Below are 26,976 nucleotides of genomic sequence, written 5' to 3' on the forward strand. Positions count from 1 at the left end.
TTTTACATGTACAAAGGCCTTATTATGGTGTATATGGATATGAAATAACAATACAGAAAGTGAGATCATCTGCCATTTTTGAATTTGAAAATTTTATAGTTAATGTTAGAAGATGGTTGTATTTAGCCCTTTTATTTGTTATATAATGATTCACTTCCATTAATGTATACGTGAGTTGTTCAAATTAAAAATCTAGTAAAGCAATATGCATCTACAAACATAACTATTAAATACAATGTAACTTAGAATCAAGCTTGATCACTTACAAATCAGAAACTAGGATCCAGATTTAGAACACTACAGATTGTACTTATGTTTTTGTTTTCATTTTCCTTTAAAAAAAAGAAGCAAGTCATGACAACACTTTGTGCTACAGGGGTGTTAACCTGTTATATGTTACATGAACAAGTGCTATGTGTTACACCTGTCCCATGAAACCAATAATATACCACTAAAATTCTACAATAATTTATTTTTTCACACAACCCTTGTACAGAACAATGACTAGTATTTCCAAAACTGAAATCAGGGTTTCAGTGTTCTTCTAATACCCAACATATGTATAACGAAATATCAAGTTAATGAATAAAAGAATTAATCATAAACTATAAGTTACAATGTGACTTAGTATTCTCAGGATGGTAGCTCCATCTAAGAATTTCAACATACCTGGCTAGAATCAAGTAATAACTCATAAAAGAAAGTATTAAAAAAACAAAACATGGTAAAATAAATTTCACATTCTTAAAAACATTTTACTATTGAAATCTGCTTTATACAGTCATATACAGGGCTAACAAGCCTAAAATCCAAACATGTAAGACTAGAATAAAGACAGAACCAGAACTATCTTGCTCTGTCAAATCATTTAGATATATAATAATCCTGTGATTATAACTTATGATAATCCTAGTGCTAATTTATTGTAATCACAATTAACAGAACACTGAGTTCATTGGTAAGGAACGATATGAAAGGAAGTCAGTACTGTAGAACAGTAAATTATAACTTAGTGAATGGTAAAAGAATTAAAACAACCTACGGATCTTTCACAACATTTGTAACTGGTAAAATGAGGTATATTTTCACGTTTTTGAGAGGTCCCCCAAACCTTGACCTTTTACATAACCTGTCTCAAAATTAGTTACAAAACACTAGTTTAAGAACAGAATATATTTACAATATCGAATATAAATATTTTTCAAAATGTAAACTCGTTTTAATAATAATAATATATATAATAATACAATAATTACATCAATACTTGAATGACTTGTACTAGAATCATTACTAATTTATTTAATGTTACATTCTCCCTCCATTCTAGAAGGCACTATTAAATATTTGCATACATACATACATAACTCAATCTGTACCACACTATATTTAATCATTGTTTGGTTTCCTGAACATTACCACTTATATTATATACTGCACATCAGGTTGAATAATTTTCTTTCCTGTTTAGAAATCCTGTTGGTAAAGTTACAATACCTGAAATCATAAACATTTTATTATGAGACTCTACTATAGGCTACTTATAAAGCAGGTTTTCTCAAAACATATTGTTACTTACACATCTGTACTGCTTTATTTTGTATCCACTGTTACAATGACTTAATTTCATACAGTTAAGTCTTCCTGAACAAACAGAACATGGGTGGAAAGTTTCAGGAACCAGATACTGTGTAAAACAAACTTTCAAATTCTGTAAACAGTTCCATAACTTTATTGTTTGGTCATTACTCTTATGAATATTAATACCCTCAGCTTTTAACGTAGTGCAGTCTTTCTCAGAAAGCTTTGGAACATCTGTTGGAAAGAAAAAGAAAACTTATGAAAATGTATAGATGAGACATAATAAATGTAACAGTAACATCCTGTTGCTTTAACTTGAATTTCAAAACAAAACTCTCACTATTACTTTAAGAAACTTTACAAATTTTATCTATTTATGAAATTTCAGTTAATTGTTTAACAGCTTTCTTAAAGACTAGTACAGTAAAAAAATAATGTGTTATATAAGAATAAGAACAGTATCATATTTATTACAAAATTTTTCTTCAGAAGAAGTAAAAATAATGTAGTAGAGAATTCCTATTTTAATAATGTAATGAATCTTAAGTTGTTATAGTGATTCTTTAATTCTTTGGTTCATCCATTTTTTTTTAACAAGTTAAAGCACAAACTTTATACGAATTACATTTTCATTTCTTGAAATGTCTCAAACTCTTAACTGTTTTTGTTTTAACAGGATTATAACCACAATTTAACAATTAACAACATATTCATTTGGATAATACGTGAGAAGAAATGCATGTTACTTGCTCTGTTTATTTTGATTTATCCCATTCATCATTCTTACTTGCTTCAGCACATTTAAACTGTTTGAGTCCTTACTGAACGTTCATGGAAAGCTACTCAAGGACTAGCTGCAGCAGTCATCCTTAATTCTTAAATGATAAACTACATGGAATGCAGCTAGTGAACAGCACCAATCACCAACTCTTGGGCTACTCTTTCCCAGTGAACAACAGGATTGACCATCACTTTATAACGCCTCCATGGCTGATATGGTGAACAAGTCCAGTGACAAGTTTTGATCCCCTGACCAGCAGGCCATGTCAGAAGCATTTCAATTGAAGTCCATTTTTAATTTTGTATAAAGTACTTAATATTTTGCTTGATAAAATTAAAGTGTTAATAATAAAAAAACATATGTTTTGGATAATAAAAATAACATTTTAAAATATCTAAAAAAATCTAAACAAATAAATAATATTCAAACATTTGATTTCACCACATTGTACACCACAATTCCAATAAAAAATTAATCTTTGTTTTAAATTAATTAATGGAACAATTCTGTTAACCTTTCATAGAAATGAAATAAAAGAAAATTTAACTCCAAATATATTAAAGATTTATAAAGTTTCTCTACTTACAATAATGTTTTCATATAACCAGAATTTTATACAAATAATAGAAGTTCCAATGGGAGATAACTATTCTATTTGTATAGCACATTTATATATTTACTATTATAAGAATAGATATATTGAAAACTGCACAAATCCATATAATTTTATCTTCACATACAAATATATATAGATGATTTAATTAGTATAAATAATCCTGAAATAATGTTATCAAAACTATTTATCCAGCAGAATTAGAAATTGAAAATACTTCAATATCTAATATAGAAGCACATTATTTAGATTTAGAAATTAAAATAATTAACAAGGATATCAATGTAAATATTTTTGATAAATGAACATATTTTGCCTTTCCAATTTATGGTTTACCTGCTTTTAAAATAAAGTGATATATTGCACCCTTCTGTTATAAGCATTATAACTTTGCAATTGTTCAGATATTGTAAAATTTGTAATAAATCACAATATATTATCAGTAATGTTGAAACACTAATACAGCAATTAGTAGTTAATGGATTTATTAAAGAAACTTTAACTAAAATTAAATTATTCTGTAACAAATATATGGATGTATTAAAAAAATATAAAGAAATAAAAATTAGAGAAATTTTATTAAAAATTTCTAAACTATTTTTAGTTATAAATGACTTGGCACTCAGTACTTTATGCAAATGTACATCCTGCTACATATAAAGGCTTGTTTAGAGCATAATAGTCACAGTAGACTTAATAAATGGGTGTTGTTTGGGTGCTCATTTTAGATGACTGGATGAGACTTCATACTACTATAATTTTTTTACTGGGCTACCAATTAGTGCCTTTCTACCATAATGGAGAGGCTAGAATGCTAACTTCAAGAGGTAAGTTTTTAACTTGGTTATCCCCAAATAGTAGTACCTTATTTTTCAATTAATTTTCTTCTTTACTTTGGAGAGCAGTCACCTTCCCACAACTGTCTGCAGGCAGTGAAGGGTGATATAGATGTGAGACATTGTAGGCTTGAGCACCCACATCTAAGTCTCCTAATTTCTATATCTATTGCTATTCCTTTATTTTGTTTCTTTATGTGAGACTGGCAAATGGAGGTTAAGACTGATAGGCAGTGTATTCCTACCACAATGTGGGTTCTACTTCTGCAGTCACCTTCATAACCTAGGTTACATTTTACATCCCACATTATAGCTTGTACCCTGGGATCTTTTTAGTTACTGCAGCATTTTTTGTTTATTATGTTCTAATTTATTTTTGTTTTGGCTTGTTTTTGGGTTATACATACATACATATTACCAAACAAGAGTAAACAAAAAGAAAAATTTAAATGACCTTTATTTCAATGTTCTGTTGATGATATAATTTCCTCTTCATGAGGGAAAATGTGTGAATCACTTCAGTTATTAAAAACCACAATCAAAATAACCTCACATAAAAAAATAAGAATTATTTATGTTTTTAATACAGTGTACTCATATAGTAAAAGTAAAGATATGGAAAGAAATATTTAGCTGTGCTCACATTTTGTGTACAATATTAGAACCTCAAGTTACTAAATATTTAGATATGTTTTATTAAACTTTTAATTCATGATACAGTTATTTTCATATGGGAGAAACTTGTGTCAAAATAACCAGAAAATATTCACAAATATATATCCACAATATTCTAAGAACTCTCCAAATACATTTAAACAAAATTCTAAAAATACTTCAAAGACAAATACTGTTTAACAAGTTTAATTATATTTTGAACAGTAAGAACTACAAATTCATGACTTACACTTTTTACAAGATCTGTACCACTTTCCCATACCCATAATTAGAAACACATTAAATCATTCACATCTATTTAAGTCTTCAGTTGTATCTTTGTTCTGCTACACTTACCCTCAGATACGAGTTTCACCTTCTCTACTACTGTTAATCCAGGGTAACTATTGTTGGGTAGTGTATGCTAGAGATTGTTCTATATTTGCTCCCTTTCATCCAACAACTGTAAAATTAGGCTCTGCAGTTCACTCAGTTTAGCCTACAATATAATAATGCAAAGTACACGTGAACCTCTTTTATAAAAGAAAGTTAACAATCCAATGCTTGATTCCTGTATATTTTGTTTTTTTGTAGTCATAATATCAACCTGCTATAAAATAACTTTTGCTTGACAGAGAAGCAGTTGATGAGTTCTTTTAGAACGACAGAATAAGATTTTCCATATCTATTCACTTTAGTATGCAGTTACTTTTTTTTTTTTAAATTTTGCACAAAGCTACTCGAGGGCTATCTGTGCTAGCTGTCCCTAATTTAGTAGTGTAAGACTAGAGGGAAGGCAGTTAGTCATCACCACCCACTACCAACTCTTGGGATACTATTTTACCAACGAATAGTGGGATTGACTGTCACATTATAATGCCCCCATGGCTGAAAGGGAGAGCATGTTTGGCACGACGGGGAGCGAACCTGCAACCCTCAGATTACGAGTCGCACACCTTAACATGTTTGGCCATGCTGGGCCTAATACAGTTACTGAGATATGCTGCTAACGTAAGATAAAAATAAATACAGAAAGCAAACATAAGTGTATAAATAAAACAAAGTATTTATTTTTATGGACAAAACATCGATGAAGCCCATTTAGTGTGGCAATCATCTATGTTTGGCGTTACAATCCAAGGTTACTCATGTCAATGAACATTCCCTACCAAACCTTTCAGGAAGATACACTCTCAGCTCATACTAATTTGTACACTTCTTTGTTCTATACTCTGAAATGAGTATAGCTTTGCTCCAGGTTTGATTATTTCAAATATTTGCACAATACCATGAGATACCTGCATCAGCTATTCTGAATTTCAAACTGATAAACAACAGAGAAAGCAGTTAGTCAACAATGCCCAATATCAACTTTTGGGTTATTTTAATGCATAACTTGGACTAGACCATCACTTTTACAATACAATTACAACCAAAAGTCTAGGCAGATTAGAGTGTTTCTTAGAGAGAAAAGTAGTGGGTTGCCATTAAATTTTAGGATACTGTATGTATAGATACATCTGATATTTGAATTAGATAAATGAACTACATAGCACTTTGCAAGATTGATCATAAAATCAAAATACCAGTATGTAAACATTTAAATTCAAAACCAAAACTTAAAATTGAAGGTAAAGTCAACCACGACACATAATAAAACAAAAACAAAACAGAGAACACATACTGAACAAAAAAAAAACTGTAAAACCAAAACACAAAAGAACAAAACAGTTGATAACATAATGCATAAAAACTTGTCTTTTCTGACATACATCATTGGCTTTTAGAGCCAGTTTACAGGACTGTTATAGCTGATTGTGCTCCCCAACCAGAAGTTTTACTTCATTAGCTCAGCAACACATTAAATAGAAGTTATGTAAGCCTAAGAGTAGCTCACAGTGTTCTCATATTAACAATAGACAGTCATCTCATAAAACTTACAACTCAACCAACACGTTCAAAAGTTTTCAGAAATTCTATCAGCAACATTAGATTGAACTCAAACCCATTTTGTTGTTGAGGAGAAATAGTAAGCACAGATCCATACACTTTGCCCAGTCATTGATGTCCCAAAAGCTTTGGATATGCAATTTAGCAGCCTTTAATTCAAAGGGTCAATACCTGAGATCATCTTGCTTTAGACCGGGCATATACTAGTGCCACCTTCAGCTATGGCTGGCTAACAGTGCTGGCCAATACAGTGTTTCTTACCAATGTCTTCTTGCATAAGGAGAGCCCTTTATACACTGGGGAAATTAATAGTGAAGCATTAACTATGTTGCTATCTATAACTGCCAGCCCCTAGCCCTGAACTATAAAGAGCTCAAAGAAAACTAAACTTTCAATATTCTTCCCAAATAAATTAAATAAAATCTGAATAAACAAGTAAAATCTCACAGGATTTCACAAATAAATCAAAATTATATTCCTGTAAAACAGGATTTCACAACCATTTAGCAATATATGTAGAAAATAAGAGTTTATGTATAACATACTTCATTCAGGATAAAACATTCAGTACTGTCGACAAAGTGTGGAAAATATATTTCCAAGTCCAATTTATTTTAAAACAACTGTTGCAATTTGTTTTCTTTCATTCTGAACGAAATCTGAACCATGATTCTTTTAAGACACAAGGCATCAAAAGTCTGTGGGTATTTCACATGTTGAATTACAAACTATTCCTTCAATTTGGTAACCTGCTACTGAGCTATGGTAGTAACAACAGATGTCTGTGGTTAACATGTTTACACACACAGAGTTTGAATGTTACCAACAAATGTACTTCTTTATGTCTAATGCTAGTAACCTGCTGGCAAACATCTGTAGCGAGCTCAGGTTCTAGTGAGAAAGGTATTCCTAATAAAAACCCATCATATAACTGCAGAATTCTGTGCTTCCAAATGGCTTCAGCAGCCCACTTATCCACATGGAAAAATTGTCAGCTATGCCAACAGTCATCATCTTTATAACAGGAAGTGTGAAACTTCATCTTACAGCAAAGTAACTCAGACTGGTGGAAACATCCTCCAGTTGCATCTCTTCTTTTTAAAGCCTGGAAACACATGCATTTTGATAAATGAGGTATCTTTAAAAGTCACCAGCAAACAAAAAAGATGAAGATAATGCACATCGTCACTGCTTTCTGCATTGCCAAACAAGATGTTGAGTGCTGGCAGTACATCTTACTGACCTGGCTGCTCCAAGGATCTATAGACTCATGCTGGCAATGTCAGAGATCTTCATAATGAATTTCATTTACCATATGAAACTCACTTTTCTTAAAGGCTACTGGCAACTTAAAACAGCCCCTAGCAAAGCTAATGAAAAATTCCCAAGAAGTTATATAAATGTCTCTCCAGTTATTCTCTGGATGTCCAAACTATCAGCTGATCATCATAACTCATATGTTCTATGCTGTGCTCTTGAATGTGAAAGATAACCAGTAAAGGCCAAGCCTCAACAGCTGGGGTTTTCTATAGCCACCTCAGAATACAATAACTTTCACTATAGCTGACAAAAGCTTTTGTGATGGAGAAAGCATCTCTCCTATCAAAGCCTTTGTTAGTCTTACCACAACTGCATTTTCCTCTTCTTCAGCATAATCTCTAAATGTTTTCAGAAAATTGCCCTTCTATGGCCACCAGTTAGAAGATTTAAAATGGACAGTATCATATCAAAACCTAAGTATATAATTCAAAATATTCCACATAAAATTCTTGATCATGACACCAAATATTTAACTTAATACCTTAATCTGTGGTATTCAGTAACTCTGATTTTCAGCATGTAAACTACATGTAATTGACAATAAACAGCAAATTCTAGTAATATTAAAGAGAGAATGAATTTAATATGGAAAGCAAGAGAAAACAAAAAACATTCAGATAACATTAACTATTTGTACTTGATCCACAACAGGGAATCAAACCACATTGTTTAGCCTTGTAAGTCCATAAGGTTACTGCAGACCAACTAAAAGACAAGAAAGGTTGGCTTTGTTCAACAGTATAAAAATGCTGTTGTAAAATCCCATCAACTGTCATATTACATTCTAATTCTTCTATAACAGCTTAATATAATTTAAATAACAGGAAATTACTGAATATTGTGTATTACAAAAATTTCACCATACACATAATGAAATCTGGTCTTAATGATAGTTTAAGTGTTAAGAAGTTAATGTTACACATGATTCTCTAATATCTTTCCTCCCAATAATAAATAAAGAGTTACTATCAATTATGGAACTAGTTAACATTGGTGGCCTTGTTGATATACTAAAAGAAACGGTCATTTCATGTTTTGATTGTTATGATAATTAACCTTTATGTTTTTCCAATCCTTTGATAACTGACCTATGTATTCATCTTTTTAAGCTCCTTTTGTTTTCATGATGCCTTGCTGTACTTCATACAAAGCTACGTAGTCAGCTGAAAAATATTAAATATAATATTTTGCTTCTGGCAATGTCTTAATGTCAAAACTTGTTTATTCTATAAAATTTCTATCCTTATCTTTAAAAATTAAAATATTTTAATAAAATTATTTTGAATAAAAATTTGTCCCTTATTAATATATCAAATTAAAATAAATTTATTGGACATTAATATGAATAATGAATCTAATAAAAGTTCTTAAGACAGAACATTATCACTACTCATTTATTTTTACATGTCTTTTGTCTTAGAGACTGTTCTAGAATCATATCAAACTATAAGTCAATATGAAACATCAATGCTAATGCTTCATAGATTATCAGCAGTTTATCAGTAAAAAAAACTACCAATTGTGTCAGTCTCTCCCTGAAGCTGAGTTACTAAGTGTTCTAACTGTTGCTTTTTGTCAGATAGTTCAGCAATTTGATCCACTGTCTTGTTAAATTTCTTCTGAATAAAGAAAATAATAATTGATGCATAAGATTAAAGTGTAAGTAAATTCACTACTGATACTGAAAAAAATTTATTAATTTTTTTTTTAGAATAACATTTAAAATAACAAAATGAAAAGATAAATTGATAACAAATGAAACATAAATGGCAAAGCAATAAATCACATATTTCTGTGTACATGTTCTTAAACTAAAATCCAAAACCAAACATTTTTCATTATTATGTTTTAGCCATAATATCCTATGAGTGTATAACAAAACATTAATTATATGCTACTAAAGCTTTAATCATGACTTAATATTTCTATACACAGGAACAGTAAATGCATTTAAACAACAAAAACTTGGCACGCCAGAAGGGTGTACTGCCATGCTAAAAGTAGAACTAGGTTTTAAGCGAGCTGTGGCTTGCCTAACAAAAAAGGAGAAAGATGTTCAGTAGAGAGAAGTTACACAATGTAGTGTATGTTAATTTCAGTTAGCTGAACATGTGCTGCACCTGTTAAAACAGATAATCAGCCATCACTGGGCAACTAAGTTCATATGGAAAATTTTTATGATATACTTATTTTTTTCTCCAAGTATTTTTAGACAGTTTGTTCTTAAGAATGAAACAGACTTGGTAAGCCCTGTTTAAAATTAAAATTTGGATTTGCATCATCTGGTTAAGGAGTCCTGGTAATTTTATATAACTGTCAAAGGCTGTTTCTGTATCATCATAATATTCTGTGTTCACAATATTAAATAGAAGTCTACAATAACAATCTATGATGAATTCCCAGTCAGAACAGCCCAAAAGTGATACCCTTCATTATCAAGTAAAATTTACTTTAATACCCAAGTTACCTCAATCTAGTAACAACAAAGATATGCTGAGATACTGTTCCTAGGACACACCTTATTTCTGAAAAGTAAAAATTTTATCTTTTACCTTAGGAAATAAAATATTTTACACAATTAATAATACTTTTACACAAGTAAATGCAGCATCAATGAGAAAGTTTCTTTCAAAATCTTTGTAATTTTCTTCATGATGAAACCATATAATATTGTGCAAGTACTATTTTTATCCACTTATTTCCTCTTAAGAAACAAATAATCTCCCCTCTTATTTAGCAGTATTAGTCTATTCAAAGACATACAGTAAATAATTTACTTTTAAACCACTTTCAGATTTACTTAGAGTATATCAGAGAAATTAAAAGCACAAGCATACCAATTAATTTCCAACCTTAGTAGCAAACCTCAATAAATCTTTAACTTTGATGGTTTAGGTAAAGTAGATATAATAAAACAATTAATGAATATATGAAGTTATGTAATAGGCTAGTTGTCATCACCCATCATTTAGACATACCTCAAGTTGCTTATGGAAATGTTTTATTGATCTGTGGTCTCGTTCAGGAACATCCATTTCTGTGACAGAATGAAAATAGAAGAAACTGAGGTTCTTTCATACTTTCATCTATGTGTATTGTAGTTAACTACACTTTCATAAGTATGTCTGGAAAATGTATGTGTAGTAGAATCCTTGGAATAAATGAATATTGTATTCAGAAGCTTCTATTAAGAGTAATGTATTCTGTCATCTATACATGTACAGGGTATTCAAGGATTTACAAACACTTGAAAAATCATACCAGGAAAACTGTTTAACACAGAGATGCAATTTTCTGCAAGAGAAAATAACAACACAGAAAGTTTTCCAAAAGCATTTATTACAGCATTATGTGTCTGAGAAATGTATAATTTCTGTCTCAAACAAAATGTTAATTACAGATTAGAAAGGTGGTGGATTAGGCAGTGAGGCCCAATCAGCTTGCTCCCATATTAATTTCTCTGGACATTATTTCAATGAATTATTTTTTTAAGGGGACTAAACTTGGATACTCTAGAGTAGTTGCACCAGTGACTGTTTTTAAAATATTTTTCCTTACATTAAAAGCTGTAACATGTAATAAAATAATACTTATAATTAGGAAATAAATTTAGAATTAAACTAATGTGTCTCTGTGTTAAGTGTTTTTTCCCAAAGTTTGTTTTTTTAACTGTTTCCAAAATTCTTGAACACCCCATAGATCCAGGTACAAGTATAATAATGAATGATCACACAGGTGATATAATATATTCAACTGCATAGGAAGTCTTCTATCAGGTTTTGAAAATGAAATAGATACTAAAGAAAAATTGAGTATAGATGTATTTTCATGTTTCTTCTATTTATTTTAAGTATAAGGTGGGTAATATAATGTAGTCTATACAAAACATGAACATGAAGATTTACAGATGAAATTTTATTACACAAGAGCATAATTATATAAACAGTGCTTCTCAGTCAAAAGTTAGCTAACTTCCAAAACTAAACATGTGTCTGATACCACATTCCATAAACTGCAACTGTGTTTTGTTACTTTTATCATCACATCTCCTCCTTTCCATTGCACATGTTTGTAACTCTATGTAACAAAGACAAGTGGAAGGATAACATTTAATTTGAAAATGTTCAAAATAATTTTAGCAGTTATTCAAGATGATCTATACACATATATACAAACACATAAATAAAACATTTTCACTTAAAGCTGGTTAATAATAACAGAAATTTACTTTTTAAAAATAACCTTTGATAAGGTTTATAATGTATAAAGTCCTTTACTATGATAATTTCAATTTATTTAGGAATAGAAATGTTATAGCAACACTTTTTGTACTTAAACTTTACCAAAGATAAATCCATATTTAAGATGTTTATTGGGAGTTTAAATTACCTCTGCAGCTTTTCTGGTTTTTGAGCTGATGCAATATGTAGTCTTCTTCTGCCTCCAGCCGCTTGACAGATGTCGAGAGAGAAACCATCTGACCAAACATAAATAAAATCAATGAAATATCTTCAATTACATTTTTTTTGCATCTTGATCAAAGATAAAATAGACCAAACTACTTAATCATAATGTAAATATATATATATATATATACACACACACACACATTTAAGTAATACATTAATACTTTTTCTTTAAGCCATCTCAAATAAACAACCAGCAGACTCACCAAATCATTCTTTTTAGTGGTCTCCTTATTAACAGGAAATTTATTTGTAGGTTTTATCATGTCTTCAGCTTCATGAGCCAAAGTTGCTCGTAATTCTGAATTCTGTGTTAACAACACATCAATTCTTGCCTACATTTCAGTATACAAGAACACAATAATACTTGATATTTACTTCATCTATTACTACTGAAGTAACTGTACATATTTTATTATACTTTACAAGATATTAGACTTGTGCTTTATTTCCATGTTATCTTTCAAATGTTTCACGCCTACCGTGAAAACAAACTACAATTACACTCACAGCTACATGTGCACTTGAGCTGAATAATATGTTTGCTAATCAACTAACAGATGGCTAAATTTACAAAAGTTTGACAGTTACCTTCCCTCCTGTCAGAAGTTCAAAATTAGTGACAGTGGTAAATGGTCTTGGTAGCTTTACCATAACAAAAACAGGATGAGCAACTATAGTTATATTTCAATTACTGGAATGGTTAGAATAATAAAAAATAATAACTGACAACCATTTTTGTGACAACCATTATAATAAAATTTTTGATTAATCGATTGTTTGAATAATAAAAACAGTAATAACTAGAAACAATCACTTTCATTAATTGATTTATTTTTGTTAATCAATTAGCTTATGTGACACTAATCAATATAATCACTGCTCATAGATAATTCTTTAAAATTCAAAGCTCTAATATACACTGCAGTAGTTTTTGTGTTTTCCAAACTCATCTGCTCTTTATATATATATATATATATAAAATATTGTGCTTCATAAGTTATCATCAACTTGAAATTTTTACTCAAATGATTCACCTGGTTGTTCATGATGCCAAAACTCCAGGAGAACAACAGCTGAATCAGACAAAAATATAATGAATGTATTCAAAATTGAAATGCAACATATTCTCAAAATTTAGTAACGAAATACAAACTCACCACTTAGATCACCTTCATCAAAGTCATGTACACGATAATTTGAAACATTAAGAGCCAAATAAAATTATACAAATTAACATTTAATGAAATGTAACTGACAGTAGCCTCAAAACAATATTTTCATAAATTGAAAATGTATTTCTGATCAATATTTACTTCCTCTCATAAAATAGATTTATCGACTTATACTGCCCTCTATTGGTGCAAACTTTTTGCTTGCTAATAGTCTTAACACACACACACTTATCTCTATACTAACATACAAATGAATATGCAGCAACTATCCACCAACAGGAGTGCAACATTACCCCTATCTTAACTTGCATCTTCTCTAATCTTGCAGCTCTTAACCATTTTGAGTGGTTAGATTACACCAAACCTCACTGGGAGAGGGGAGGATGGGTGGGAAATGTGAGCAGATGTAACATCTATTGGATATACATTTCCACTTTAAGAAAATGTTAACTTCCAATATGATATCCTGCCTCTTCTCACAAAAAGCTAGAATCCCACACTGAACAAGCAGAGGGCTGTTAAGAAGATGATCCTCCTTGAAGAAGCATGGAAAAGAAAACCATAGAATGCAAGAAGTAACTAAAAACAACATACACTTAGGAGACTGCACTACTTCTGACCCTCATATAATCCTCACCTTTAAGTAATGTGTTGCTGAAAGGGCAATAACAAAGGATGGATACTAAGAAAAATTACAGAAATAACTTATTGAATATGCCTTGTCAAGTAATACTTGCCACAGAGTAAGATTCAAATATGCAATAAAGGACCTACAAAGAAAAAAAAAATGAATACATTACTTATCACCTACAGATACAGTTAAAACATTGATGTTCCCCAAGGGAAGATGGAAATGAACAGCAAGACACATGGTAGGGTAACAGATTTGATGAAAAAAAAAAAGGAAAAAAAGGCAAAAAATCAGCAACCAAATTGATTGGCAGATTCAACCCAGAAGAAAAAAGTGAAAAAGGTTATAGGGGAGATGAAAATTTCTGGAATAAACAAACAGACTCAAGAACCAAGGAAGGGAGCAGAATGTATCACGTACAAGATAGTTGTGAGTGGGTAAAGGAAGCACACAGGATCAAAATAGTCATAAAAGTGAGAAATGGAGGGAAGAGGAAAAAAGTATGAAGGTAGAAGTTCCTTCTCATCAAGCAGAAAAAGCATTAACTGTAAAAGGAACAATGAGGAAAGAGAAAAATACAGGAATTTAGAAAAAATACATCAATCACAATGACAGAATTCATGTACCAACAAAAGCAGGAACTTTGAGGAAAGGTGATATAATAAACATAAAAAAAAAGGCCCAATGATACTAATCTGGAAGGGATGCAGGGTTGGTAGGATGGGAAAAGTGGAAAGAACAAAACAATATAGATAGGACTGGCAACTGGAAAAATGCAACTAAAGTCTGTAAACCAAAAGGTGGCAGATAATGCCACCCTGCAGTCCACAACATCAGAAACCGAAAGGCTCCAATCAAAATACTAAGGCAAAAAAACTCCAGTAGACAGACAAAATGTGATACCTGTATCATATGGTGGCAAACCACCACCACAAAGGAAAGATAAACAGGTTTCAAAACAAAGTTACACACGAGACCATTCTTTTGGGCAAGAGAGTGGACAAAACATCTACTCTGCACACACACCAACCAACTATACAAAGATATATAAGATCATGGATCAACTTCATAAGTGATGTTAGATCCACTTAAACTAAGACTGTAGGAAAGTATGGAGAATCTTACGTATGTACATACAAACAAAGTTCTTTTAGGCAGTAGTTGAAAGACTGAAAATCTTCTACACCACATACATATTGTACTTAGGGTAATAATCTTAACCAATAATACATACTGCAGTATGATATATGAAGCTCTCAAGACAACAGTACAATGAAACAGTCTGCTACATATTACAGGGTAGTAGTACAGGTATATGGCATGGAGAGAAAATTCACAAATCATTTATAAACACTGATCAAGTGAATCTTTGTCTGTCTCTTTACTTACGTGTGAATCCAATGCTAGAGTCACATAAATTACCAAAGGTATATTCTTAATAGCAATGAGCCATAACAAGATTTCTGATCATTTCAGTAATTAGAACTTTGGAGAAAGGAAGCACACACCAGAGTCTCAGGCCACACCAACTAGAGTAACTGCATGACATTTCACTCATCTTGTATGAAAATAAAAGTCTTGGAACATCCCCAAGATGAACAATTATTGCAAAACTAAGCAACCAATACAAAGATTCATGCCAGGAAAAAGCACGTTTATCAAATGTGATCTTCATAATCTTACAACAGTAACATTTCTAATAGGTGGCACAGAAAACAAGAAAAAATCCAAATTGAGATCTGCTAATTTTCTGTTTTTGACTAAACTGTGTCTTATTTACATATCAACTGCTAGATATAGAGGTATGCTTAAGCTTTGATCCTAAAAACTTTAATAAGCAACCTATCAAACAGCATGAAGTTCAAAATAAGGAAAAGCAATTGGCAAATCAAATGAAAAACAATATTGATAACAAAATATGGAGTTACCCTAGTGTTTGAAAATGTAAAATATGATTGCAAAGTAATACCAATATATACATAACTGTATCAATACCAAAGATCTGAGCCTCTAGCTGTACAGTATACCTACAAAAGGAACATGCTGTGGCAAAGAAAGTGCATAATTACAAGTGCCCAAAAAGGAGTTGCACATCCTTAGCCAAGCAAATAACATTTTAGACAACATTATATACCAACTTATATCTTCTATTGTTTCTTTTGTTTTTTAAATATGACTAAAGACCATTCTGGGCTCCTCACCTTGGGCAAGACATGGAATTGTTGGAAAGGTTTCAGAGTAGGGTCACTAGAATGGTGCCCAAGATGCAAGGGATTTGCCAATATGACTAGATTAATAGCTCTGAAATTATTTTATCTTGAAAAAAAAAAAACAGAGCTAGAGAGAATCTGATTAAGATGTTTAAGCTTGTTATGGGAGTTGATAGTGTTGATGCATTATTTTTCATACATAGAGAAAATAAGAGCTAAATATAAATTCTGGAAAGCTAAAGTCAACCTAAGCTAATACAATTTTATTCTTCTAACAGGGTAGTTGGCCCATGTGATGCTTTGGATGTTGTAGAGATAGTATATTTAGGTGAGTTTAAGTGAAAGTTTGATAACTATACAAATAAGGATTAACTTTAAATTTATTTAACAGTTTTAGTTTAAAAGATGGGACAACAAAGGTGTACTATAAGTTCTTTATTACTCACACACATTATGTCACATAAACTAGAACACATATAGAAGGAAATTACCTTCAAGTTTATATGTAACAGAAGCTAAATTCTTTATACTTTCAATTTTAATGAACTACAATAACAACTGTACAAATAACAAGAAAACTTATACTTTAACAACAACAACAAATAGTAAAAAAATAAGATAATCACAAACTCAAGTAACAAAACAAAGCTCTGGAGATCAAACTAAGTGTTAATTACAGTAGTATTATTAAACCTCAGAGATCAGACAAACATTTTTTAATCTACTTTATAAAACAGAAATTATACCTAACTGTAACTGAAATGTAAAAATAATTTTGTCACCAAAGAAAAAGAAAAATTACACCATTTTATCTCCTTATGACATGGACGATATGTTTGCACAATACGTACCACATACGTCAAAATATTTATTGATGGCATATACACCATGCTATTTAATAATAATTCATTTACAATCACTGCATTACTCCAAGTAAAACATTTTATAATTTATTTAACTTTTATCATGAAAACAGAATATCAAATTAATTAGGAATTGTTAGGATTTAGTCCATGCAGTATTCAAATAATTCAAACTAAAAACTGAAAAATTAGGAAGACCATTGTTATAAAAAAAAAAAAAGATTTCCTATTTTCTGTACAAATTACAGTTTCAAACTAAAACATAGTTCTATTATTTCTAAACTTACTGGATGGTTAAACTTAAGAAAAAAAAAAAATTAAGCATTATCAGCTACACACATTCTGGACAAGGTTCAGAAAAGAATAAAACAATCTCAGAATTATGGTTACATAAGGATATTCATACACATATATAGAAAAAAAAAGTCAAATGAATAAACCTGGAAACTGGTAATTTATCAAGCACTGACTTAATGCAAACAATAAACTACTACTTTTTTTCAGTAATTCCTTTAAAAATATGTTCTATAAAATGAAGATTAAAAACAGGACAAAAATACAGTTAATATTTAACTACAGTAGCATGTTTCATGATGATGCAGAAATGTCTGCCACACCACTGGATGGTAAGTATTTAAATAAGTAAGTGGATCACTGTTTTTAATTAACTTACATCATTAGGAATTTATGTCGATACTTTAAAATAAGGAATTTAGTATTTTCAACATGAATGGCATCTTATGCAACATAGGCTTTATATGTCTGAGTTAGAGGTTCAGCTACAGACATCCTTAATTTTGAGCTAATTTTAATTAGCTAATTAATCTGGCTTTTAACCAGATAATGGGATTAACTGTCACTCTTCTAATACTACAATAGTTGAAAGTTCAAAGATTATGCAGTGGCCCTGTGGCATGATCACTGAACCTTACAATTTGCAACTTGACACAATAAGAAATGAACTTTCACTAGCCAGCCACCTAATATAAGACACAAAAATATCTCAAGAGTACATGCAAGGCATGGATTACATAACATATGAACTTCAATAAAAATCAACTGAAGTCAAACTGTAAGGCAGATAGATAGATAGACAGAATACATATGAAATGTAAGTCTGAATTGAAATTGCACTTTCTTATGCACATGTGTATTCATTTGCAGTTAAGATGATGTACAAAAACTGTTGTATTTTGCACGTACTTTTCACTACACAAAAGTTGTGTCAGAATACTATAAAAACATCTCTTAAAAATGTTTATGATGCTGAAAGAAGGATTTTTCCTCTGAACATATCAAAAAACAATGTTTCACTTACACTTTTTCTATGCAGCTCTTTAGATATAAATATTACAGCTCAAACAAAAAAAGCTAAGCTTCATATTATTAAGAGAAATAGTATTAGAACCATTTTAATACATTCAGTTTTTAAATAGAAAAAATGTATTTAAAGGACCAATTGAAAATACAAAAGAAATAAAAATCCAAAGTGCAACTTTTACTTATAAAAACTAATTCAAAGTTCATTCTCAGGTGTGTAAAATACTTCGATGTTTAGAAATTGAAGAAAAGCACAATAATTAAAAAAAAATTATTGAAAATAGGTGTTGAAATACTTATACTATACATGAAAAAATAATTATAATTTCAAATCACCTGAGCTTTTGTTAGATCTTTTTTCAGAACTTTAGTTAATTGAATTTGGGCTTCATAATGTCTCATTCTATCAATAATTTGGTGGTGTTGAAAAGTTTTCATGTTGAAAGTTTGTTCCAGGTTTTTAAGTTGTTGTTCTCTGTTAGAAACCTAAGAAAATTACTTTATATGAAATATAACTGTTCAAAACTAACAAAACTAATAGTTACAATGATTACAAAAATAAGCAAAACAAAATAATTGTCAGAATGAATATACTATATTACAACAATAGGGAAAAACAAGACACTCATTATCTCTGTATTATACTTACCTGAATATTCATTTGATTGTAATACTGTCTATCTAAAGTTTTGGATTTCTGCTTTATGAAGAAATGGAATGTGGAGAAGAGGTGGGTATATTTTAATTTTGAAATAAATTCAGCTGACATTGAAACAAAGAAATACACCAAAAATTCGTACCTCACATGTTAGAAAACAAATACTAAAAAGGTTAATAGAAAAATAAATATATAAACAGAAAGGGAGGGAAACAGATCACAATTAATGAGGAATCATCATTATAAATCATGTATTAAACCTAATAGATACCATATTTTACACTACTAGCTTTCTGTATTTATGGAAGAATCACACCCAAGATTACTTAGTTTGATTTTATAGGCTGATTTTAAAGTACAATAATGTCTTTAATCTACTTATGTAAATTATACACTTTGATTTAGGAACCAAGTAGCCTTCTGAAGTAAATGGTGGACAAAACATAGATATTATGTCAGATTATAAAGGATCACCTGAAAGAAGAAATGAGACTTCAGCCTCCTTCAGCTTTTAAGTAATTGTTTTCAATAAAAATTAATACCTTTTACAAATGTTGAATTTCATTAATTCATATAGGAACTTTTAATTGAGAAATTTGTCCCAGTTTACAGATGTACTAAAGTTGTCTATACAAATTAGTTTCTGTCTACTATAATTTCAAAGCAGTACTGATAACTGCTGCAAGACAAAAATTGCTTTGAAACAGAAATTACTGAGGGAAATTGATAAGAAACTGGAAAATAATCAAATACAGAGTCTGCAACATATGCCTGAAAAGAGAAAAATCATAAAAGAAAAATGAAATCTCAAAAATGTAGTAACAAGATGTTAGTATTTTAAAACCTAGAATATTTGTAGATCAGTTCTAAAAAAAATAAACTTAGCTCTGAAAAAAATGTACAAAACAGATGTAAAACAATACTGGTACTGACTGGTTATCAGATGCTTTGTATCCATCTCTTCCAAAAACTAGTGCAAGAATTAGCAGTTAAAAAACAAAAACGTTTCCAACTCAACTGATAAACTTCTGTTTCATAGCATTAAATCTTATATAATAACTCAAATAAATAATCAGGTACAAGAGAATCAGCAGACAAAAATTTAGTTTTGAAGTATATGATATTGGAACAATGTGTTGGGTTTAAGTCAAGTATATCTACACACATCTGATGATACAGACTGCATATGAGAGGAGATGACATTGAAAACAAGATGTGTGTGAGAAAAAAGAACTGAGCTTGTTAGAAGTTTCCAAGTTATAAAAACACAAACAAGCACAAAACAAGATACAGAAGTACTACAAGAAAGAAATGCTTTAATCCCACCAGAAACTTCAAAAATTAAATTGGAAAAACTCATAACAGATAAAAAACAAACAAAGCACAACAAGACATATCAATAAGACTAATTACTGCAGACAGATTGTATAAGGAGTAATACTTCAAACACTGAGCTTCATAAGAGTTTCAATATTACAAATATAGCATTGTCCATATTATCAATACTTAAACACAATGTTTCTGCACTGTAGTGTAACTAGTTTGGCAAAATCAAACACTAACTTTACACAATATATTTGTTCAATCTCCAACATTAAAAACTGTTATTGTGAAGATTTTTTAAGTACAAGAATATGCTAGAATATACTGATTAATCTAAGCAGTATTTATATATAACTGAATGAAGTGATTCATTAAAACTAAATAAAAAAATTACTTTTTTCACATTTAGTTTTGTTTATTGTTTGTCTATTATGAAGCATAAATCTACACAAGTGTCTTTGATCTGCTGACACCAAACAACAAAATACAAATATTAGCATATAAGCCATTAGACTTACTGCTAAGCCACTAGGGATTTTTTTGTTTTATTTTTTTTATTATACATAACTGTCATAATTTTTCCAGCAGGTGTCCAACATGTTGGTGATAAATGTCAACTATAAACAGATAGCACACAATCCACTTCTTTTAAAATAATATATATTCAAAACACAAACATACGTGCAAAAACTCATTACATTATTGTTTACCATTGTATTTTTGAATACAAAGCTTTAAATAATTCACCTTTTCATCAAAAGCCCACACAGGCTGCTTCAGTTAATTCAGAATCCAGTTAACAAGATAAATTATTTCTCTCTCCTCTTTTACCATAAGATAACAAAGTTGTATCCAGAACTTTAAATAATTATGTTTTTACATCAAAGGGCCATACAGGTTGAATTCAGTTATTTAATAACCTAACTGACAAGATGAATTATTCTTCTCTATCTCTGTTGTTACCATACAAACTGTGAAACTTTCACTTTAGAAATCACCTCTTACAATTAAACTGACAATCACACACTTTAACTTTTTTCACTTTTACTTTCTCTTGCTTTAACTTCTTCTCTGTATGTGCACATATTTATAATGACACAAAAATCTAGCTTTCTAGTAGTAAGATTACAATATAGAAAAACTTAGAAGCTACAAGATGACATCAACAAAATTATGTAAGCCTACCACAACAATTATATCACATATACAATATATGACTTATAATGAGCTACATAACAAAATCAACTCCCTTAAAATAAATAATGTTTAACCCTCTTGTATGAAAACTAATAATCATTAAATATTAATCAGTACTTTTAAAATAAATAATGTTTAACCCTCTTGTGTGAAAACTAATAATCATTAAATATTAATCAGTACTTTTAAAATAAATAATGTTTAACCCTCTTGTATGAAAACTAATAATCATTAAATATTAATCAGAACTTTTAAAATAAATAATGTTTAACCCTCTTGTATGAAAACTAATAATCATTAAATATTAATCAGAACTTTTAAAATAAATAATGTTTAACCCTCTTGTATGAAAACTAATAATCATTAAATATTAATCAGTACTTTTAAAATAAATAATGTTTGACCCTCTTGTATGAAAACTAATAATAATTAAATATATTAAATCACTAAAAAACTAATTAACAGTACTTAAACAGGCTTATATGGCCAGCAATACTTATGGTAAATTACCCAGTCCTTCAGTTTGTCAAGATATTTTTCTTGTTGAGCAACTTGTTCTTCTAGTTTCTTACTTCTGTTCTTTCGCATAAGTAGCTGTTCAATCAGTTCCTGTTTTTCATTATTCTAACCAGAGGAAACAAAATTTAGGTAAATGAAATCCTGCGAGTGAACAAATTTGTGTAAAAGTAAACATGCATACCGAAAAACCATACAAGTTGCTATAATTTAAAACTTAATACACAAACTAGACTAAATCACACACTAACAGATATGCCATTTTCAATTTATGCTACTTTTTAAGAGTACTATGTATATATTGAATATAGTTAATCTCCAACTCTCTTTGACAACTAATTGTTACTTACAGCCCACGAAACATCAGTAACTTCAGTTGTTTCAAAGTAGGAAAGTAAGAGTTTCACTGAACCATACGCTTCAAAAAAATAATATGTACTGTGACAAAATGAAAGATTCTGCAACATGTATGATCACACTTTTGCAGTGATACAGTTTCTGTAACTACAAATGTAGCAGGTGACATTATGCCTTGACCCATTCATTGGTCAGTGTGGTGCCAAGCTCTCTCACATCATTCATTAGGCTAAAGAACTGATGTATGTGGCATTCAAGGGAGGTCTCAGACATTTTCTATGAGATTAAAGTAAGGACTTTGCTCTTTATGGACAATTCATGAACTTTTAAGTAAGGACATTAATCACAAAGTTGGCATATGAAACAGCTTATCATGCATCAGGAAAAGTCATCCTGTTGTACGGCTGATTATGATAAAATGCCAATATATTATACAGCAGTAAATATCTTCCTCAAAATCATGAGATCTGTTTGTCTCTTTATGTTGGTACTTCTGCATAACAGGATCATGTCATGTTAAATATTACATTTATCACTCTCATCTTTCACACGAACCACAAACCTGTTGGACATTTATAGAAATGTTCAACCTTTAGTCCTACATGTAAAAATTACAGGTATCCTATGGCAAACTATAAAAAAATCCAAATAAAATTTATATAATCAACTGTGAAGCTGCAATAGGTCTTTTTAACAAGAAGTTTGGTTTCATAAACTTTTCTTCATTATGTGGACATAAATAATGTATCCATTTGTTGTCCACACTAACACTGGTAGTGGAATGGTAAGTCATAACAGTCATATTATTCAGATACTTATCTTTATGTATGTGACACAGTTGACCTATCAGCTATTTCTCTAGGCTTTCTTAACAATGTACAAGTTAACTGTCTGATTACAAGTTAATAAACTTCTCCTGGATATATAAAAATTAAATGTCATATAACTTGTCTGCTTTCCAACATTCAAACAACTCTGAGTGTTTGAAAAGCTATTAAAAAAAGCCTTTGTCTACCAATATTAGGTAACATTTTCAGAAGAATATACTGTAACAATGAGAAAAATTGAGACTTTCATCAGAACAGAAAATAATAAGGTGAACATAAAATTGATGTGTGGTACCATGTGCAAAATGTAACAAAACACTCAAAACAGGACAAGTTCATCCACGATTAATGATTGACAGGTTTTTGGAACTGCATTAAAGGGTATATTTTTCAGGCTGTATTACTTCCTTGCAACTCTAATGCTTGATGAGACATATATATATAAACTTACATACATCTAATGTTATTGTTTTAAATTCATAAAGGCAGAGCTATCAACTCAAAAACTGTTAGCCAAACAATTGTTTTTCATAACAAAGTTGAAGTTTAAAAGTTTCATTCCTCTATAAAAACTATCCCAGTCAATATTGAGAAACTTCTGGAAGCTTGAAGAAGATAAATGGTCTTCAAAACAAATAAGTATAAAACAAAGGATTTTTTTTTTTTGTGTATCACACAATGACATGCTTTAAATATTTTATGTAATGATGCATCCAGTTGTTGCACTGGATTGCTACAAATGTTTTATCTAACTATGAAGCCATTGTGTATTACACATTAAGAAGTGGAACTAATTATGTTCACTATGATATTATCTGACATAGATCTTGGAAAGTTTTAACAAAATTCTCACACAAGCCAGAGGAACAAAGACAGGGGTCTTATATCATTCTACAAGGTTTTTGTCAAAATTAAACGTTCTTTGATCAGCAATTCCCAAAATGTAGTTTGAGGTGAATTATTAAAAAGACGTGGTAAGACAAACATTTAAATAATTTATAAATAATGATGTTTCTGAAGAAATTAAACAGAAATATAAGATATAACAACAGTTCGAGACTTTAATGAAATATACCAGAGTAATCATACCCTCTCTTAATTGAGTTTGGATTCCAGAAAATTGCCTGGTTATTCAGGTGTGTCGTGACTTGAAAATTTCTGTTCAATGGTATTGTTATGAAAATTCTTATCACAATGATAAAGGTTATATAGTATTATTAAAATATATTAACATATAACATTAAAGCAGACCTGGAGAGAACATTATAAAGCAATTTTTAAAACAATTAGGGTTTAAATGTTATTTAAGGCCTAACTGATAATTTTAACATTTTACAAATATTTCATTTAATTTTGAGGTTTTTTTGGTTCAATTCACTTAAACTGAGCAATTTTATACTAAGGTAGGTTTAGATTTGTTTTCCTTATTATAGTGTTTAAACAGGTAGTAAACTGAGGGTCTACCTTATGGAAAAGAGCAAATATGCCTATTAATTAAGCATTAGTATATTAACAACTGGAATAAGTACAAATTTGAACAGTAGTGTTAGGCCTGAATACTGTTAAACAAAATGAGAGTTTGATTAACATTTTTTGTTGTTCATTGTCAAGCACTAACATGTAGGTTTCAATCTCCTGCTGTCAAAGTCTAATGTTTAAAATGGGTTAATCTACTTATGCGTGTCTAGAATATAACTGTCTTTGCCATTTAAAATGTGACCATTACTTTTTACGGTTTGTGAATAGTTCTTTGTGTGTGTGCGTGCGTTCTTATAGCAAAGCCAAATGGGTTATCAGCTGAGTCCACTGAGGGGAAATGAACCCCTGATTTTAGAGTTTTAAATCTGTAAATTTACTGCTGTACTAGCAGGGGACTGAATAGTTCTGTGTGTGCATGCGTGCGTTCTTATAGCAAAGCCAAATGGGTTATCAGCCGAGTCCACTGAGGGTAAATGAACCCCTGATTTTAGAGTTTTAAATCTGTAGACTTACTGCTGTACTAGCAGGGGACTGAATAGTTCTTTGTGTGTGTGTGTGTGTGTGTGTTAATAAGTAATTCCAGAGAATTCACTAATTTCATTTATTTAGTTAATCAAGACTATTGTAAATAGTTTGGCGACAGAGGGAAACCATCAGCACACAGAAAAAGGATTATTAGTTGATAATGTGTAACTAATTCACTGATGATAGTAGAAGGAACTGAAAAGTGGGTCATTCATTTTACGTAGCATTATTTTTAAGCCTAATGTTTCTTTAAAGGCAAACAATATCACAAGCAAACAGAGTGAAAAATTAAAAGAAAATTTTTACCAACCGAGTACAAAGATTCTACATCTTTTCTAACTGTTGCTGAAGCTCACCATCAGGAGCCACTTTTTCATCCTGCATTGTCTCAAGAAACTGTTTCACTTAACTAGGATTTTTGGTCTTTTACAAGAAAAGATTTCAATTCTTTCTCCCCTTAGTCTTCTAGAAATGAGTTGATATGTAAAGTATCATTAACCTTTCATATCCAGTGCAATAATACAAATAATCACTTTTTAAAAATATTACTCATATAAGTTACTAAACCTTTAAGATAACTATGCCAGTTATGACTATGGTGATACAAGGTAGCATAATTACTGATATTCTATAAATTATGTATGCATTTTTTATGACTAAATTAAAATTATGTATAATGTAACCTAACACAGTACAGGGTGGCCCGTAAGTTCCCACCCATCCATATGTTATGTTATATTCAATTACGCATGTATTATAAATTTTTCTCTTTTTTTCAGAGAAATATGGCCGATGTAAGCCCATGTTGAAGAAAATGTTTCACAGAACATAGCGTCGCATAATATTACGCAGCGAGAATGAGAAACAGCACACAGATACACTGGATACATAAGATATATGGATGGGTAGAGATTTACGAGCCACCCTGTAGATAAAACTAAAACGTGTTTATGACAAAAGAAAGTAATACTACACGTACACGTAATCACACTACAAATACAGTTGGAAAATCTGCTTTTATTAGCAGTCTGCCCATCCAAAACGTGCTAATCTCGCTTTATTATAACAATAAAATGTATAAAACAGCTGAAATAAAAACAAAAAAACAAAGAAAGTAACAAAATCTGATAACTCTCCAAAAATATATCTTTCTTATTTCAGTAAGTTCAAAGACTATCTGTCTCACAAATCATGGATCAGTTTTGTTTGAGCAAAACAATATTTTTCTTGATACTTCACAATCAAAAATCTCTCACCCACGTATCTTTTCATTCAAATATACGCCCAGAATACTTGTTTACAGTTATACTTTATAAATTATAAGTACATTGGAGAAGACGAGTTTCTTCCAATTATTTTATTATTGTTGTTATTATTAATACTAAGTGGTCTATTTTTCTAGTCTGATAGTCTTTTAACAATAAACTTTATACGGCTGAAAATACAAACATTTAAACTACTTCATTTAATGAAAAAACAAAAGTGAAAAGAATGAAATCGCACATACTTTAAGCTTAATTCCATTAAATACTAATTTATCAATAAAACCTGCGTAATAAATCATACATATTAAAGGCATATAGAACTATCTGAATAATGGTTGCAGACGATTCTCTTAAAAAGAAAGAAGATATTACTTCAGTGACACCAGACACAAAACAAAACACAACAATAATCAGGATCGTGATGAAATTCTG

General features: G+C 30.2%; 1 protein-coding gene across 4 annotated transcripts; it reads right to left on the minus strand.

Annotated features, from left to right (window-relative positions):
• Positions 1-452: 452 nt before the first annotated feature.
• Positions 453-26,976, minus strand: LOC143231039 (golgin subfamily A member 2-like). Of its 4 annotated transcripts, XM_076465526.1 has the most exons (10): positions 26,846-26,976; positions 25,590-25,744; positions 22,086-22,199; positions 18,734-18,883; positions 12,122-12,209; positions 10,711-10,769; positions 9,249-9,351; positions 8,821-8,895; positions 4,820-4,961; positions 453-1,812 (listed from the first exon to the last, which is right to left on the minus strand). In XM_076465526.1, the coding sequence occupies exons 3-8, from the start codon at positions 22,161-22,163 to the stop codon at positions 8,837-8,839; spliced, it is 537 nt and encodes a 178-aa protein (XP_076321641.1). In that variant the 5' UTR covers positions 22,164-22,199; positions 25,590-25,744; positions 26,846-26,976; the 3' UTR covers positions 453-1,812; positions 4,820-4,961; positions 8,821-8,836. The 4 variants fall into 4 exon arrangements, with proteins under 4 accessions (XP_076321641.1, XP_076321642.1, XP_076321640.1 ...); XM_076465527.1 differs by lacking the exon at positions 26,846-26,976 and having other exon boundaries at positions 25,586-26,253; XM_076465525.1 differs by lacking the exon at positions 26,846-26,976 and having other exon boundaries at positions 25,590-26,251.

The sequence above is a fragment of the Tachypleus tridentatus genome, chromosome 10 (genome assembly GCF_004210375.1).
Source record: "Tachypleus tridentatus isolate NWPU-2018 chromosome 10, ASM421037v1, whole genome shotgun sequence".
Lineage (NCBI taxonomy): Eukaryota > Metazoa > Arthropoda > Merostomata > Xiphosura > Limulidae > Tachypleus > Tachypleus tridentatus.